Genomic DNA, 16521 nt, shown 5'->3' on the forward strand with positions numbered 1-16521 from the left:
GAGTGGGCTGTTTAAATCTATGACAGCTGCATTCCTGTGGTGTCTAATACATGCTGATGAAACGGAATATTTCCCACTGCACACGTGGTTAAAGGTAAACCGAAGGAGTCCCTGGTCTTCTCCACAATAGAGCTCTGTCTGCCCCCTGCCCTCTGGGAAGGAAGTGAAGAAGCACACTTGCTGCTTCCACCAATACTCCTAATTCCCTGCAGATCCTTGGGCTGGTCACCATGATTTACGTGGCCTGCTGTTTCCCTGGGCCTAGAGTTTATGTCCAGGTGGAGATTCATTCTGCAGAGAAATAGCTGTGGAAGAAGAGTGTCAGCCAGCCCCCCTCCTCTTTCTTCTGCATGATTAGAACATGTCTGTCCAATTCTGATGTCCAATAATTGGAAACCCACATACTTGCAGATAAGAGCCACATCGTCTGAAATTGATTTTATTGCCAATACAGATGAAGAGGGTTGCTGTATAGATGTGTACTGCACAATTTCACAGGTGCCATTTGCACTACCCTCATGGTGGTTTTGATCTCCCCTCTGCCCTAATCTTTGCCATGCTTCACATTTGTGTCAGAAATAAGGCAAGGTGCAACTATTGGGTCCCTTGGCCAACATGAGTAGATGCTCTTCTGATACAAGGCTTCATTATTTATGCAATAAAGGAGTTAAAATGTGTAATCATTAGTGGTCCTTTTTCAACCAAAAAAGTTCTATGAACTTAGTAGTTCTCTGAAATTTTCATAAAAGCACATATAAGTGCTGTCTGCTGAGCATTTGAAAAATGGCCAGTCTAAACTGGGTTGTGCTAAATGTGTAAAATACACAACAGACTTCAAAGGCAGGAATAGCAGCTTCATGCAGAAAATAACTAGGTTTGCACATTCAGCTGTGTTATCTCATTGATAATTTCATACTGAATTCATGATTATAAATACTTTAAATTATGCATGTGACTTACATTCTATTCCCATTGCTTGGTTATGGTCTAGGAGTGACTAAAGAGAAACTTGTATTTTTTTATTTTTACATGTTCAAATTGTACCCAAACTTGGAGACTTTGGGGGGAAGTAAGGTCATTTTTTAAATATACTTCCTGTTTCCACAAGAAATAGGAATGACACCATGGAAGGATGATACCCCAGACCCTCAAGAGTAAGAGATGGATACCCTTCACATACCACTTAAGGAACAGCTTGTATTCATACCTTTTTGGCCATCTTTTCCATCACATCCTGGAACACCCTGGCACCCTGGAGGGCCTGGGGGACCTGGTGGCCCCGGTGGCCCCGGCAGACCACAGTCACCTGGTTCCCCTCTCAGGCAGTCAACACTCCCAGGAGGCCCTGGAGGCCCAGGTGCTCCTGACCACAGGAAGAAGGCAAAAATGTTTCAAAGACTAAGGTGGCTACCTGAAAACTTAAGAAAAGTAATCTAATGATTTGCAAGCAAGGGATATAGGGGGTTAGAAGAATAAGAGAGTCAATATTTTGTCAGAAATGAAATGCAGATTGTGTCTCTTGGAACCCAAGCTGAGAAATAGTGTAGATAATGGGTTAGTAACTGTCAGACAAAATGAATCTAAGCAAAATCTTCTTCCCTTTCAAGGCCATTCCTTTTGGAAATATCATTTTATGGACTTTGTATTATTATCTCACTACTTTAATTGAATGGATGGATGGATGGATGGATGAAAGAATGGGTGAGTAGGTGGATGGATGGATGGATGGATGGATGGATGGATGGATGGATAGGCTGGCAGACAGGTGAATAGATAGGCTTTTGACAAAATATCACATCAATTGATACAAAAGGAATATTCAAATTATAATCCTATTTGAAAATTAATGTCTGAAAATAGGAAAAAAATCAACCCAAATTCTTTCTCCACTTTGTTTCTATATTTCTTAGCAGTTTTTCTTGCTTTTACTTTTATCAGCACACAGTTCCACCTTCACTAAATCCTAAAGATTCCAAGATGGTGGATCTGTGTGTAGAATAGCTCTAGCAGGGAGAATGTGGCCGTCAGCACTGGGCAAGCCATGAGACTGAGCCAACCAACTTTGTCAGTTAATAATAACTTCCAAAGGCTTACACTGCCCGAGCTCATCTCTATTAAATGGTGAGAGGAACAATATGCACTGTTAGATGCCCATAAGGAAACATTTCTGGGTGTACAAGAGGCCGGGGTCCTGCCACTCTGGGCCAGGGGACAGGTGGTAGAAACCAACAAGGAGCATGTATTTCCCTCCTACTGGGCACTTCTGAAGACTCATGGGCAGCATCATGCTAGTAATGAGAAATGCTTACTCTGCATCAGTTTGTGCCTGGGCAGAGGTGCCTGATAGGACTGACACAGAAGAGTGAAGGGACTACATTCTGGGCCTGAATAAGTCCAATACCCACAATCCCACCCAACTAGGTCCCAACTGATCTGACTGCCTAGGTGCTTCTGCTCTGCCACTCTCTCATCCTAGAGCCCTGCTGAGCTGGTTGCCTCTAATGAAGGGAGAATTCCCATCCTTCACCATGTTGGTGTCATACCTCTTGCACCATCAGAGCCAGGAGGTCCCTGATCTCCAGGTGGACCTGGGTCAGGAATGTCACCCTTAGGAGGTCTTCCTGGAACGCCTGCTGGACCAGGTGGTCCGGGTCTCCCTGCGTAAGCACATGTTTACACATTAGCCTTATTGTATTTGAAAGGTTTAGAATTAATGACTTAAAAAGGGACCAAAACATGCTGCTTCTTACCTGGAGGACCTGGGGGACCTTTTTCACCAAAAAGGCCAGGAGGAGAAATTCCTGGGCTTCCAGGGTCTCCTGTCTCCCCTTTCAACCCAGGGAGTCCCACTGGACCGGGTGGGCCCATTTCATGTAAACCTTAATAGGGAAAACAGCATGAGTATGTCCTGATCTTACTTGTCCTTGTTATGGTACTTGACAAGGAACCACTTCCCCAAAGTGGCTGGTTCTGCAGAGACCAACCTCTGGCTGCAAGGGTACTTCTAAATGGTGACCTGGATCATCATTTTCTCTAATGACCCAACACACTGGTCAACCACAAATTTGATTTCTTTTATGGTTATTTCTCAGATTAAAAAAAAAAAAAGAATAGGTGAGTGAAAATACTAACCTTCCAACCTTTACAAAGGACAAAGCAAAACCAAATGAGGTGCAATAATAAATAATTATGGGGCTGGGGTTTTATCTCAGTGGTAGAGTGCTTGCTTAGCATGTGTGAGGCACTGGGTTCAATTCTCAGCACCACATATAAATAAATAAAATAAAGAGCCATTGACAACTAAAATAAATAAATAAATAAATATGGATAAACTTCTTTGAAGGTTGAGTGGAAGGTGACATCTAATGAGAACTATGGTAGTATAGAGCTTCTCAGTGAGAAGGGAGCATATCACAGTTTTCCTGGAAAGACACAGATCTAATCAGGCTATTTGGAAGAGCCACTAAATGAACCCCAAGTGGCATAAATTACTTTTTCTTCTCTGTTTTTAAGTATATTTTTAGTTGTTGGTGAACCTTTATTTTATTTATTTATATGCAATGCGGAGAATCAAATCCAGTGCCTCACACATGCTAGGTAAGTGCTCTACCATTGAGCCACAACCATGCCCTTAAACTACTTTTCAATGTTCACAATTAATAGAGGTGTTTTCTCTCCAAAACACCTAGCAGCACAAGTCACCTTTCCCCATAGTCTCTCAAATCTACATGCTGAGTTACAGTTTCAATTATACTTCTTTTCTGACAAACTGACACAACCAATGTGTATGATATGAGAGGAACAATCTAAAACACACCTGTTTAAGATCAGCCTCTCTGTGATATCCAAAATAACAGCAAATAGTTCAGGTAATGTTTTTTGTTTGTTTGATTCTTTGTTTTAGTCATGGCAGTAAAGGAATGTTAAAAGTGCTAATTAGATCCACATGGCTGTATGAGACACTGCTGTAGTTAAAATTATATAATTTTTTTTAAAAGCCCAGACTTTGTTTGTTATTCACAGTACTTTGCAATCGGCCCCACGTAGGCAGTTATTTTTAGTGGAGAGACAAAATAAGACCAACTCAAGGCATTACTAACCTCCTTTCTTAAGTAGATTTTCTTAAATGTCCTTTTATATGTCATCCTCAGCACTAGAAATAGCTCTCATACTGTGTCTCTCTCAGCTATGACAGATTTTCAGTTTTACTCCTAAATCTTGTGGAGTGAGAAACTACCCAGGAGGGTTCCACCTAATCTCCAGGCCACCCACAGAAGCTCGGTTTCCTGAAGATGGCTTCTTAATCTTACCTGAGGCACCTTTGCTTCCTTTCTGACCCTTCAGACCATGCAAGCCGTCCAGGCCAGGAGACCCCAAAGGACCTGAAAAACACACCAGCCCTGAGTACGGAAGGCAAGAGCAGCCCCTAATACCAACCTTAGTCACTGCCCCAACACTGCCCGACAGAGGGCATGCAATAGAGCAAGGTGGACATCTCACACTCTGGAGGTCATTATCAGGGTGGGACTCCTCCGGGCGATGGTTACTCAACACATTCATTTGCAGGTTTGTAGCACAACAGCTTAACATGTTTCCTTGGTTTGTAAGGCACCCTGTCGAGTTATAACCATATCATGATCAGCTGCAGTCCAGAATTACTGGCTCTTGATGTAGAAAGTAATCAGATTTGTCTGTAGCTTTTTTTTTTTTTTTTTTTTTTGCAACCAGTTCTTTCAAAACCATTCTGACTCCTTTTTACAACAACCAAATTTATTTCATGATGATCATCAAAATCTCCAGGCTCTGTAATTAGATGTTATCCCAGAGAACCTTCTGTCGGGCATCCGTACAGTCCTCACAGCAGAATCTACCAGCCAAGCTTCACTTCGGCCATCACTGAGCGCTTCCAGTGGACACAGTTTCCTTAAGATTTTCCACTAACACAGTTTGAGTGTGTTTGACCTCCCCCAGATGGGTATCTTTTCAAATGCAAGTTTCCTAATTGCCCAGCATACAGTTGGAAGAGGAAGAAGAAAGGGCAGAAAGGATGGAGAAGAAAAGTGAGAGGAAGGGCAAGTGACCAGCACCACAGAGCACTTCCCCAGGGCTGAGCCCCGCCGAATGCCATCCCTCATGTCTTACCCCACTGATGACTGGGAAGACAGGCTTCTCAGGGCCTGGCCACATCTGGTCACCTGCCTATTCCATTGGTGGAGCTTCCATCCATTTTCTCCCCATCCTGTTCTTTCTCACCCAATACCAAGCAACTCCACATAGAACCAGCCATTCACTTAGTATAGGGACCCATCTCTCAAATTTGGGACAATAACACCCCTCAGTTTATATAACTGAGCATACAGTAAGCACCGTCGCCTCCACCTGTGAACCTACATGGGGTAACCTGATCAACTACACCTGTGCAGTGCTGGAGGACTGTCTCCCCACCTAAGGGTCAATCAAGGTGTAAGGCCAGGTCCTGTTAGTCTTTCTGCCCCCACACTTAGTATATTTTCTGGCACACAGTAGGTGTTCATAAGTGTTTGTTGAATGACTGCATTAATGAGAAAATGTGGACCAAGGAGGTCAAGGGATTGAACAGGTGAGAGTAACCATATTTTTTAAAAGGTGGCCTAGACTTTCTATTTGCTTGTCACTTCTTTCTTTGATACATTTATAGGATACGTATGATTTGGAGATCCTGGAGGAATCCATTTATACGTACATAAGTTGAGTGCTGATGATTATCTGTCCATTAAAGCAGGCCCTCCCTCTGAGGACTTCTGAGAGTGGCAGAGTTAGCCCCTCCTTTCTATTTATCCCAGTACTTGAAACAGACAGTTGTTTTTCTCTTTTTAAGATCTCAACGTTAGATGGCTTCAAGTGAGTTATATTCTCTTGCACTGAAAAAATGGGAATGCATCTTTATTTTCCCTGGATCTCTTATTCCTAACCATTTTTAACCAGCTCTGGCTTAGTTTATTTTCCAATCCTCTTTCCTGTTTTATGAGCCAAAATTTCAAGTTTGCACCAAAAGAACACAATGACCTTCTTCATCCGCCAAATCTGGATATTTATTGCAATCTATCTGAAATGATAGTAAATTTTTTGAGACTACTTTGCTATTTCCATGTGTTTTGATCTCCAGCTTTTGCCACTGAGATTGATGGCTTGGGGGACTTGGCTAAGGGTGGAATGTCCCAGCCTCTGCCAACTCTCCATTGTCACATCAACACATCCAGATCCCGAGTTGTCACAGCCCAGCCCCTTGCCATTGTTGAACTGGCCGACCCTTATCTGACCTAATGTTATCTTTCTAAATTGAATGCAGCTACATCTGGGTAGGGTTTTAAGGGTAATTTTTCCTTTTGACTGAAAGCTTTTTATCAATCCCATCTCTAAATCAGAAAGTTGTTCATGCATAAAATATATACAGTGCAGATGAGAGGCAATTAGGCTAACAAAGCACATTCCTGGGTAATGAGGAATTTTTATTCACCTCTCTGATCTTCCTGTCCTTCTGCTTAACAGCCATCATTTAAGGCTGCATTGAACTGCACTCACTATACAGGGTGCTCTTCCTCTAGCCAGTAAATCTCATCTCCGCTCTAGCACAGTTGGCCACCCATCTGTCCTAGCCAGCCCCCTCTTTGTGACTGGATTCCCATTCTCAGGTTATATTTTTGTTCTCAAGCCTGAAAAGTCGGCACCCCAGGAGCCTTCTACTGGTTTACATTTCTAATAGGGTGTCCAGTGTTTCCCTGCTAGCCTGGGACTTTCCTCAGGGTCCTACCAGACATTCCACAGCCTAACATAACCCTCCAATCCCAGGCACCCAGCTGATGGGAAGGAGGGGATTTCATGACTATGGGTAATGACTGAAGAAACTTGAATACTCTTATCAAAAATAATACTGCAATGAGGTTTTTTTAAAAAAAAAAAAATTAAAGAAATTCATCAAATGTAGGAATGTCTTCTGAGGGCACAGATAAGGTTTCCTACTGCACCGAGCTTCAGCAACCAAATGTGTCTCATGACATACTTATGGGAAGGTGGGAAGCAAGAGAGAAATAATACCTGTTATGACAGAACAAACAGGCAATGACATCGGTGTGGTGAGTGCTGCAGGGATGGGCAGGAGGGTTACAATCTAGCTGTAAAAAGGAGGGACATTTCTACCCCAAGGCACATAGTATTGCTTTCCTGACAAAGGACACTTCAGAGTGCTTTTTAAAAGTGAAATGCATTTACTTTCCACAAGCCAGAATACCCAATCCACACTCTTTATAATGCTGTTAGTCTACAAATAATTCTCTTTAGGTTTCCATCATGACAACTTTACATTCATACCCCATCCCAGAATGGGGTGTTTTAGAGGGAATATGTACTCAAAAATTTAAATCTCGGAATCAAGCCACTTTTAGCATATGCTTAAGTTAAAGTTTAAATCTGATTGAACACAAGCAGGACTCCAAATCCATATGGCCTGTTCTAGCAGAGCAAACAACTTTGAGTTCAGCAGCTGGTTTGTTCAAACAAGATAATCAGTCCCCCTGACTTATTTAGAACATACTTCAAATATTTAGTTTCTCAGTTCAAAGTGTTTCTGCCGGAGTGTGGTTCATTTTGATATCAGCGTGATCGACTGCAACTGTGGGTTTGCACTGTAGCTGTTCTAACCTTTAGGAATGTATTTCACTGCTTTGTTTTGTTTAGATGATGGTTTCCAGGGCGGTCAGCAGTGAAACAGTGTCACTACATGGCCAGGAAGCACCATTGCAGCTGCTCCGTCACCCCCTCACTATCTCCTCTAACAGACTCACCGATTTATGATGCAATCAGAGATTACTTCTCATGAAGATTTGTGATGGATCAATTCATCAGCTATTAGTCTTTTAGTGACATGTCATGTTGAAGTTGTGTGATAAATGCAAACTAAATCAAGGTAAAAAAGAATCAACAACAGTAGCATGAGTCTTGTCATTTTGGTGACACTGGGTATATATTATGAGAGTAGGAAGGAGTGGAAATTTGGTAGAAGTGGTTAATAATGGGAAGTGTTTTCTTTCTTTTACCAACTTCTTTACAGACATAAACACAAAAATAATCAAGGAATACCCCATAAGGGCTGTAGGGGACGGGAGGGGGCATGAGGTAGGAAAGATGGTGAAATCAGATGGACATGATTACCCCAAGTACATGTATGAAGACACAAATGGTGGGACTCTACCTTGTGTACCACCAGAGAAATGAGAAATGGTGCTCCGTTTGTGTACTATGAAATGAAATGCATTCTGTGTCATGTATAACAAATTAGAATAAATTAATAAACAGTATTATCATCTTGTTTGAAACCCTAAATTCGTCACCAATCTCTGGACCTCCCATTACTGAAAATGTCAACGAAGAGGCAGAAGAGTGTCAAGTTGTCCAGTGACCGGGAGCCTTCCTTGTCAATTTATTTTGCCGTGTAGAAATACACAACTTGTACCAATGCATCAAAATAGCTTCCTTGTGCAGTCTTGCCACAGGGAATACATACCACACTACCACTCGCTGAAAATTTGGAATTATTTGGAAGCTATTCCATAAATGAAGAGGAGAAAAGATGGAAGAACAGAATTTGGATTTTCAAAACAATAAAATGGTTAATCCTAGAACTGGTGGTGTCCACTTTCCTGAGAGGAGGCCCTTTCTACTTTACTAACATTCAGTGTACGTGTGAGTCAGTGAGCAGAAGGCAGGTGGGAGAGGAGCTGGAGGAGACCCAAAGCTTCCCCGAAGGAAGTCAGCAGGTAAAGCTCTGACCTTCAACCTCACTGCTACTAACTCAGGGGCACAGTCTTGGGTTTGTCTATTTGTTTACTCACACTGCCAACCAAATACTTGTTTTTAAATAGATCTCTACTGGATACCAAGAATATATAAAAAAAAAAAGGTCTTGCTTTTAAAAAATCATCTATTTGGTAAGAAAAGCCTCTAAGAAAACAAATGGACACAATGTATATTTAGCGTTGTAATGGATACAACACTAAAGGTGTGCATGAAGTACATATGGAAAAGTGCCTTTTCTAAAATAAAAGAAATGACCTCAAAAAGAGAAGCTTCATGGATAAGTTAGCAGTCATGAAGATCTGTTAATAACAATACATTATATTATTGTATATTATTTACAGATTTGCACTGGTCCTCTATTACTTTAAAAGGCCAAATATTTCCACCAGGAACAATTTTTCTTTATCTAACAAAGATAATGAGTACTGGTTACTCTTTTTCCATAACACCTTAGTCTTTTCCTCCCTCCCCTTATCACAGTTGGTAAATATATATCTATTTACACATATTTTTAATGTCAGCCTCTTCTACTAGATAACAAGTCCCATGGAGGCTGAAACTTGAACCTAGTAGCAAGTTCCTCAAAACTGCAAGCCCAGCATCCAACACAATATCAAGAGCATAACAGGAGCTCAACTGTCCTGTGGTAAGAATAAAAGGGTAGACTGACCATAGTGAAAAACACCGGGTGGATGCCTAGAAGTGAGATGGCTGTACCCTGCTGTGGACATGCCCTGGTGGAGGCAGGTCAAGGTCAAGACGGGTACTGCCTCAGGCCCCGTGGGAAGAAGAGCAAGAGGTGCTATGAATCTGCTGTTGTTGGGCTGGATCTGTGTGATGGGCTGGGCATATTTTGACTTACCTTTTATTCCCGGAGGTCCTGGTAGCCCTGGATCCCCCCGGAGACCTGTGGACCCAGGCTCTCCCCTTTCTCCTGGATGACCCTTCTGCCCAGGCATCCCCTGATCACCTGAGGACAACAGGGAAGTTCTGCAGACACCCCGATGATGTATGATGACATTCACTGGGGAATCATCTACATTTTTAATTCCTGGGTAGCCAGGAATATTTTCCTAAGTTTCCTTCCAAGATATCTGAACTCTAAAGAGAAAAATTAACAACTTAGAAGGAGAAGATACACTTCAAGATGATTGAAGTTACCATTTATGATTTTAAACTTGCCCCCTTTTCCCTGAATTGACAGGAAAATGGATTATTAAAACGCTGGGCTGTAAATGTGGTGTTTGCCTTGGGTCCAAAACAGGGGGCGGGGACAGCATTGTGAGTGGCAGGTGGAAGGAGGAGAGTGGGAAAGGAGCTGCCTTTGTCAGACCACCCCGGTATGGTACAGGTGCCCTGCTGTGGTCTTGGTGACTCCCAGTGACCCAATTAGAAGGACCAACCTCATAGGTGAGCAGTAGGTGAGTTTTAGTGGCCTGTCTAGAAGCTCAGACTGGGAATCAGAAGAGCCACATGCAAAAAATGAATAACAATCCCTAAGGTATGTGAAGACTGACTCCAAGAGATAAGGAGCACTCAGGAAGGTTCCCTTTCAAAGTACCTGGACACCCTGGTGGTCCCAAAGAGCCAGGCAGGCCTGGCTTTCCTGGTGGTCCTTCCAGTCCTTGAACTCCAGGCAGGCCTTGATCTCCAGGGGCTCCAACATGTCCTAAAGAAGGAAGGTGGAAGCCTGAGACATTGAATCTATTAAATAGCCAACCGCACCCCTAGCTATTCTTTTCTATATTTAAATCTTATATTGAATCTTATCTACTTCCTTATATTTAAATTTTTCTGCTGAAAGATTACATTAAGGAATAATGGAAAGCAAAATGCCCATAATTCAACCACCTTAACAGAGTTTTCAGTATGTATATGAGATGAAAATAATACCCACAATTTTACATTCTGAATTTTTAAATTACTGTTATAAGTAATTTTTCAATTTTATCATAGTCCTCTTAATTACCATTTGTAAAAGCTGATAGCTTATTGATTCAATGTTAATTAAATTAAGTAATCTAATTTTCTCCTGCTGTTGGACATTCAAATTATTTCTAACTCTTTGCTATTATGCCTATTGATCTTCATACATCTTCCTTCAATTTTTCTCCTAATCAATTATTTCCTTATGAAAAATTCCTAGGAGTAGAATTTCTAGGTAAATAGTGTGATATTTTGGTTCTTTTAAAATACATTTTTAAATGCCAAAAGTGTTTTTAAAAAAATCACAGTCTTTATGGAATTCCATCTCTAAATACTTGAGAAGTTAAGCCTGAAACATTTTCTTACATGGCAAAAATAACATTATCACAGCCAAAAAATTAATGACAATTACTAATATCATCTTATGCTCATTCCATACTTGGACCTGTAATGTTCTTCACAGTTGGTTTGTCCACATCAAGTTCCATGCCAAGATCACAGACTGCAGCTAGTGGATATTTCTCTTAAATTTTAAAAAATCTGAAACAGTCCCCTATGTATGACAATGACTTGCTGAAGAGAAAAGCTGAGATCCTCTCTTGTCTATTATTATTATTATTAATTAATTAATTTTTTTGCAGTACAAGGGATTGAACCTGGGGCCACCCACATGCTTAGTCAAGGGTTCTACCACTGAGCCACATCTCCAGGCACTTTTAAAAAAAAATTATTTTGAGGCAGGGTTTTGCTAAGTTTCCCAGGCTGGTCTCAAACTTGCCATCCTGCTGCCTCAGCCTCCTGAGTAGCTGGGATTTGCAAATGCATGCTACTGTGCCCTGCTTGGGGTCTTCCGAAATAGACCATTCAGCATCTGATCTTGCCGGAGGTAACCTATGGTTTGAAGTGAGGTGCTCAAGTACTCAACCACCACATGTCACTCATCCATAGCTCTGGAACCGGAATGCCAAGAGCACACCATGTTTTTACTGGGGACCTTTTGTTAGTTGGCTTATTTTCTTGGCAATTTAGTAAGAATAAAATGACACTCAGACACTTTAAAGGACATTTCTTTGGTTACAAGAGAATGACTATTTGCTCATGTGTTTATTCATGATATAGGACTTTAATTCATGTTTACAGGATGAAACAATATTCTGTGCTGAAAATCAATGGCCAAATCTGCGGACAAGCTCAGCTCTGTACTCACAAACCCATGGGGGTGTAATCTTTATGTACTACTGTAAGAGTAACTTTTGGTTTGCAGCTAGCCGCTATAAGCAGCTCAGAGTGCTTGAAAAACCTACAGGAACTCCTGCAGGATGGGACTCTCTGCTCTAGCGAGCCCTCTGAGAAACCACATCCTCAGTGACTGAGGTCAGCATTGCCAGGGAACCGAGAGGCAAGGGCCTCAGGGCATGATTTCCACAACTCATAAGGCCCCCTCTCATAGGGACAAAGACCCTACCAATCTGCCTTCCACCGAGTAACAATATTTAGAGCTTCCTCATAGTGCGGTTACATTAATCATAAGATGATTGGCTTCTAGAAGTTGTATAACCTGCTTTACTTGTGTATGATTGGAGGATGCGCCCTACCCAAGCCCAATATCAGTTGTACTCATTTCCACAATAAATGAGCTTGCTTGGAGGTCTGCTGAGGCTTGTCACCTGCCTGCTCTTACCAGCTCTGTGTCCCCCACACCCACTTTAACTGAGGTAGCCGAGTGACCTACAGCATCTGGCACCCAAAGTCTGCTCCCAGCTGCGCACCTTGGGGCTGGTTACCCCATTGACCTCGGGTAGGGACCCCTTCCCTGTTCCGTGTGCTGACAGTTCCTTGAAGGTGAGCAAGGAACCCCTTTCTTACCCCCTTTCCTTGTTCTTGTCGAGCCTTGGCTCTGAGTTGAGGCACACTGCCATAAAGGTTGGCGTCACCTATGGCTCTTCCTTCCCCTTGGTTCACCTGGTGAATTCACATAAGGGACTGATCCTCCCAGAATTCGGAACCTCGATTTTCTCTGTTAAAGAGAACTTTGCTCTGGAGACACCATATGGACCTACGGCCTTGACCTAGCAAGTCAAGGAAGTCCCCAACTAATCACAAGATATTGGATCCTAAACACACTCTTGTTTGTCCTATCTCGGGGCTTCCGTGTCTGAACCATCCCCTTGGGCTCCTGTTGTGGGTATCTTGATCCTTATGGGTGGTTATCTTAGTGTGACTTTGTTCATACCTGAGAGAGTCCAGGAGGCCTCTAATAGGTCCACTAACCAGTCATGGGCAACCTTCCCCCTGTACAACGAGTCCCACAACTAGCAGCTCTGAACGCACTGCTTTCTCAGCGTGGACTTATAGTGAAACCAAAAGACACTGATCACTTCTGGCAGAAATCTGTCTTTTTGGCACCCTGGATTGGCCCCAAAAACATATGGGATCCATAAATTTGGATGAGAGTCTTACACTCTGCAAGGAAAAAGGAGGTCCATGAGGGACACATTCCCCTTGCCTCTTTCATACTGATTCTTCTTGCCATCATTGCCAGCCTTCAAGGCTCTTCCACAGAGGAGGTCATCAAAAAGCATAATGACTCTTTGGAGGACAAAACAATGACTCTCCAGGCCTCTGCCTCCAGTGTCATTATCCAGATGAGGATAATGACTCAAGAGAGGATGACCCTGATGCTTCACAGTGTCCTGCAGCAACCTCTCTTCCCTTGTCCGCCTCCCTTGCTCCGAAATATCCATGGAAAGAATTACACTCCTGCGCCAAGGAGAGACACCCTTTAAGGCCCTCAACCCCTTATCAACCCCCTTATTCCCCTCGTAACCCCTTTTCTGCCTACCCTGGGTGCCCACTCCTTTACCAGATCTAGCATTACTGAGTCTGGGCCTGACTCACCTTACTTCGAGGAGGTGTTAAAGCAATGGTCAGCCCAATTGCAAACATCCTTTGATTGGATGAACCTTCTTAACTCGTTAAGAAGTTAAGGAATGCTTAACTCATCCACAATATTTAGTGTGGAAAGCTTCCTTCAACGAGAAGGCAGAACAAATGGCGAGGAACAACCTCTCCTATGCATCGCCATCATTTTAGACAGGTTGATTGGTCGTGGTACCTTTGTGAGCCCTCAAGAACAATCCAGAATTGGAAATGTCATTTACTTTGACCAAGTTAAAGATATTGCCCTGAAGAGTCTTAAAAACATTACACCTCCAAAATATTACACCTCTTCAGAAACCTGATCCAGAGTCCCCATGAGTGGTTTCCTGACATTTTTGTCCCAAGTCATTGAAGCAGTTGAGAAGCTTATCCAACCTGGCCCTAATCAAACAGTTGGCATGGGAGGGGGCTACAAACAAAACTAGGACTGCAATTGCCCCCGTCCGCAGTGAATCCCTTGTTAAGTGGATCTCTGCTACTAAAGAAGTAGCCCCTTCCTCTGGGTCCATTCAGACTTTAACAGCTGCTATCAACAAGCTGCTAATAAACAAAAACAACAGACCTTCCCAACTGAGATCTGATCCCATTTGCTGGGGCTGTAATCAGCCAGACCACATTAAACGGTACTGTTCTAAGAATGGCAGCCACCCTGGCCCCAAGACACCCTGCCCTAGATGCAAAAAGGGTTATCACTGGGCAAAGGACTGCAAACTCAAGCCTTTAAATTTCCCCTCGGGGCAACTCTCAGCCCTACCAATAAAAGGGAACAGACGCCTGCAAATTTGCTGTACGCCACCCATTTTGGACACCAAACCCAGAATGACCGTTATGCTTGACGATATTCCTGTTAAAGGCATAGTAGACACAGGGGCTGATGTTTCCATCATAGTTTCTAATAGAGCATCCAAGATGAAGAAGTGGAAGACATATCCCAGTCCCAGTATACAAGGCATTGGTGGGCTCCAGGCCACTAGGAAGTTATCTCTTCTGTCATGTGGCAGGACATGGATGGAGAGAAGGGTGCCTTTCATCCCTTGATTGCAGAAGTCCCTATCACCTTATGGGATAGGGACATCCTGGAGGACATGGATGCTATCATAACCAATGATGACAAAGCCTTATATGATGAAATAATGATACATGATGAGACAGGGCTATCGGGAAGATGGGTGCCCCCCCAATTCTAAAGGCCACTGTTCCCTTGACTACTAAACCTGATCCCATTCCCCTGGAATGGGACACCACAGATCACATCTGGGTGGAACAGTAGCCTAGACTAGAACCCAAATTAACAATTCTTAAGCAACTAGTTCAGGAACAATTAGATCTTGGGTATATTGAACCCTCCAACAGTTCACACGATACGCCTATCTTTGTAATCCCCAAGAAAAATGGGAAACATAGATTACTTCAAATTTGAGGTCAATTACAAACATATGAAAAAGACAGGTTCATTTCAATCGGGTATTCTTCACTTAGCCAGCATCCAGAGCAACTACCTTATTGTTGCTATAGACCTCAAGGATTGCTTCTTTTCCATCCCTATAGCAAACCAGGACAGACCCCTTTTCACTTTCATGGTGTTAGTTGGGAACCTAACACCATGATACCCGCCCAGAGATATCACTGGGCAGTCCTCCCACAAGGGATGAAAAATAGCACCCCCTCCCATATGTCAGCTCTTTATCTCTCATGCGACCAGGCCCCTTACACAGCATTGCCTGGTCATACATTATATGGATGACATTTTGCTTGCTCACACAGATTCTGACAAATTGCAGATTTGCCTTAAAAAGATGATGGACCATCTCCAAATACTAGGCCTTTGCATAGCCACTGACAATGTACAACATTCTGCCCCGTATGAGTTTTCGGGCTACAAGATTGCTGCAAAAAAATACAACCTCTTAGGCCTACCCTGACTATTAGGCCTCAGTACTCACTTAATGAGCTACAACAGTTATATGCCAGATTAACTGGCTCAAGCCTTTCCTTTGTTTATCTCCTGATGAACTCATCCCTCTGTTTGATTTGCTAAAAAAAAGGAGATGATCCTTCCTCAAAAACAAAGCTAACCCCTCAAGCAGAGACGACTGTTCAAATGATCAATGACAGCCTCTCAAGGTTACAGACCCATAGATATGACCAGTCAAAACCCCCAGTGGGGATAATATTAATAATTTCTGGAGCACTGCTCAGTGTTATTTGGCAGGCCCACGGACCCCTATTGGATGCATCTGGCCTGGAGTGAATGTCACAAAATCACAGGTAAATTAGAAAGTAAACTTCTGGTAGGGTTAAAGGTAAGAGATTACTGTAACAAGATTTTTCACATAGAGCCAGACACCTTGGTGTTGCCATTAACACACACAGAGGTCTCATCACTCCTACAGAATAATACTCTGTTTCAGACTTTACTGTCTGACTTCCCTGGACAGATTGATAATCAGCTCCCCCTTGAGAGGATGCTCTAAACCTTATAAATCTTGGAGATTACAACTCCTAAGCATGCATTCTCTACATCCCAGCCCATACTATCAGCACTCTGTGTGTTCACTGACGCAAACACGTACACTTTTGGTGTTATTCTGAAAATTCCCAATGAACAGGACATCTTCCATGTAGAGCACCACTCAGAGTCAGTACAGTTGGGAGAACTTAGAGCAATAATAAAGGCACTCCTTATGAGCATAGATACTCCCATTAACATCTTTTCAGACAGCAAATACTCTGTTCAGGTAGCAAAAGCAATTCCCTGTGCAATTTTTAGACCCACAGGTAAGCCTATTGACCAAGCTCTTCAGACATTCAAGGACCTCACAG

At 42.7% G+C, this 16521-nt stretch overlaps 1 protein-coding gene across 1 annotated transcript in view; it reads right to left on the minus strand.

The window, feature by feature from the left end:
- The window catches only part of Col4a4 (collagen type IV alpha 4 chain), a 114086-nt gene that overhangs the window by 17489 nt on the left and 80076 nt on the right, over positions 1-16521 (minus strand). Inside the window, exons 35-40 of the mRNA XM_077790975.1 lie at positions 10394-10501; positions 9695-9802; positions 4311-4382; positions 2751-2879; positions 2544-2657; positions 1208-1363 (exon numbers count right to left, since the gene is read on the minus strand). Of these exons, the coding sequence (XP_077647101.1) occupies positions 1208-1363; positions 2544-2657; positions 2751-2879; positions 4311-4382; positions 9695-9802; positions 10394-10501 (687 nt within the window). The remainder of the gene's footprint in view (positions 1-1207; positions 1364-2543; positions 2658-2750; positions 2880-4310; positions 4383-9694; positions 9803-10393; positions 10502-16521) is intronic.

The sequence above is a fragment of the Urocitellus parryii genome, chromosome 1, assembly GCF_045843805.1.
Source record: "Urocitellus parryii isolate mUroPar1 chromosome 1, mUroPar1.hap1, whole genome shotgun sequence".
NCBI classification, from domain to species: domain Eukaryota; kingdom Metazoa; phylum Chordata; class Mammalia; order Rodentia; family Sciuridae; genus Urocitellus; species Urocitellus parryii.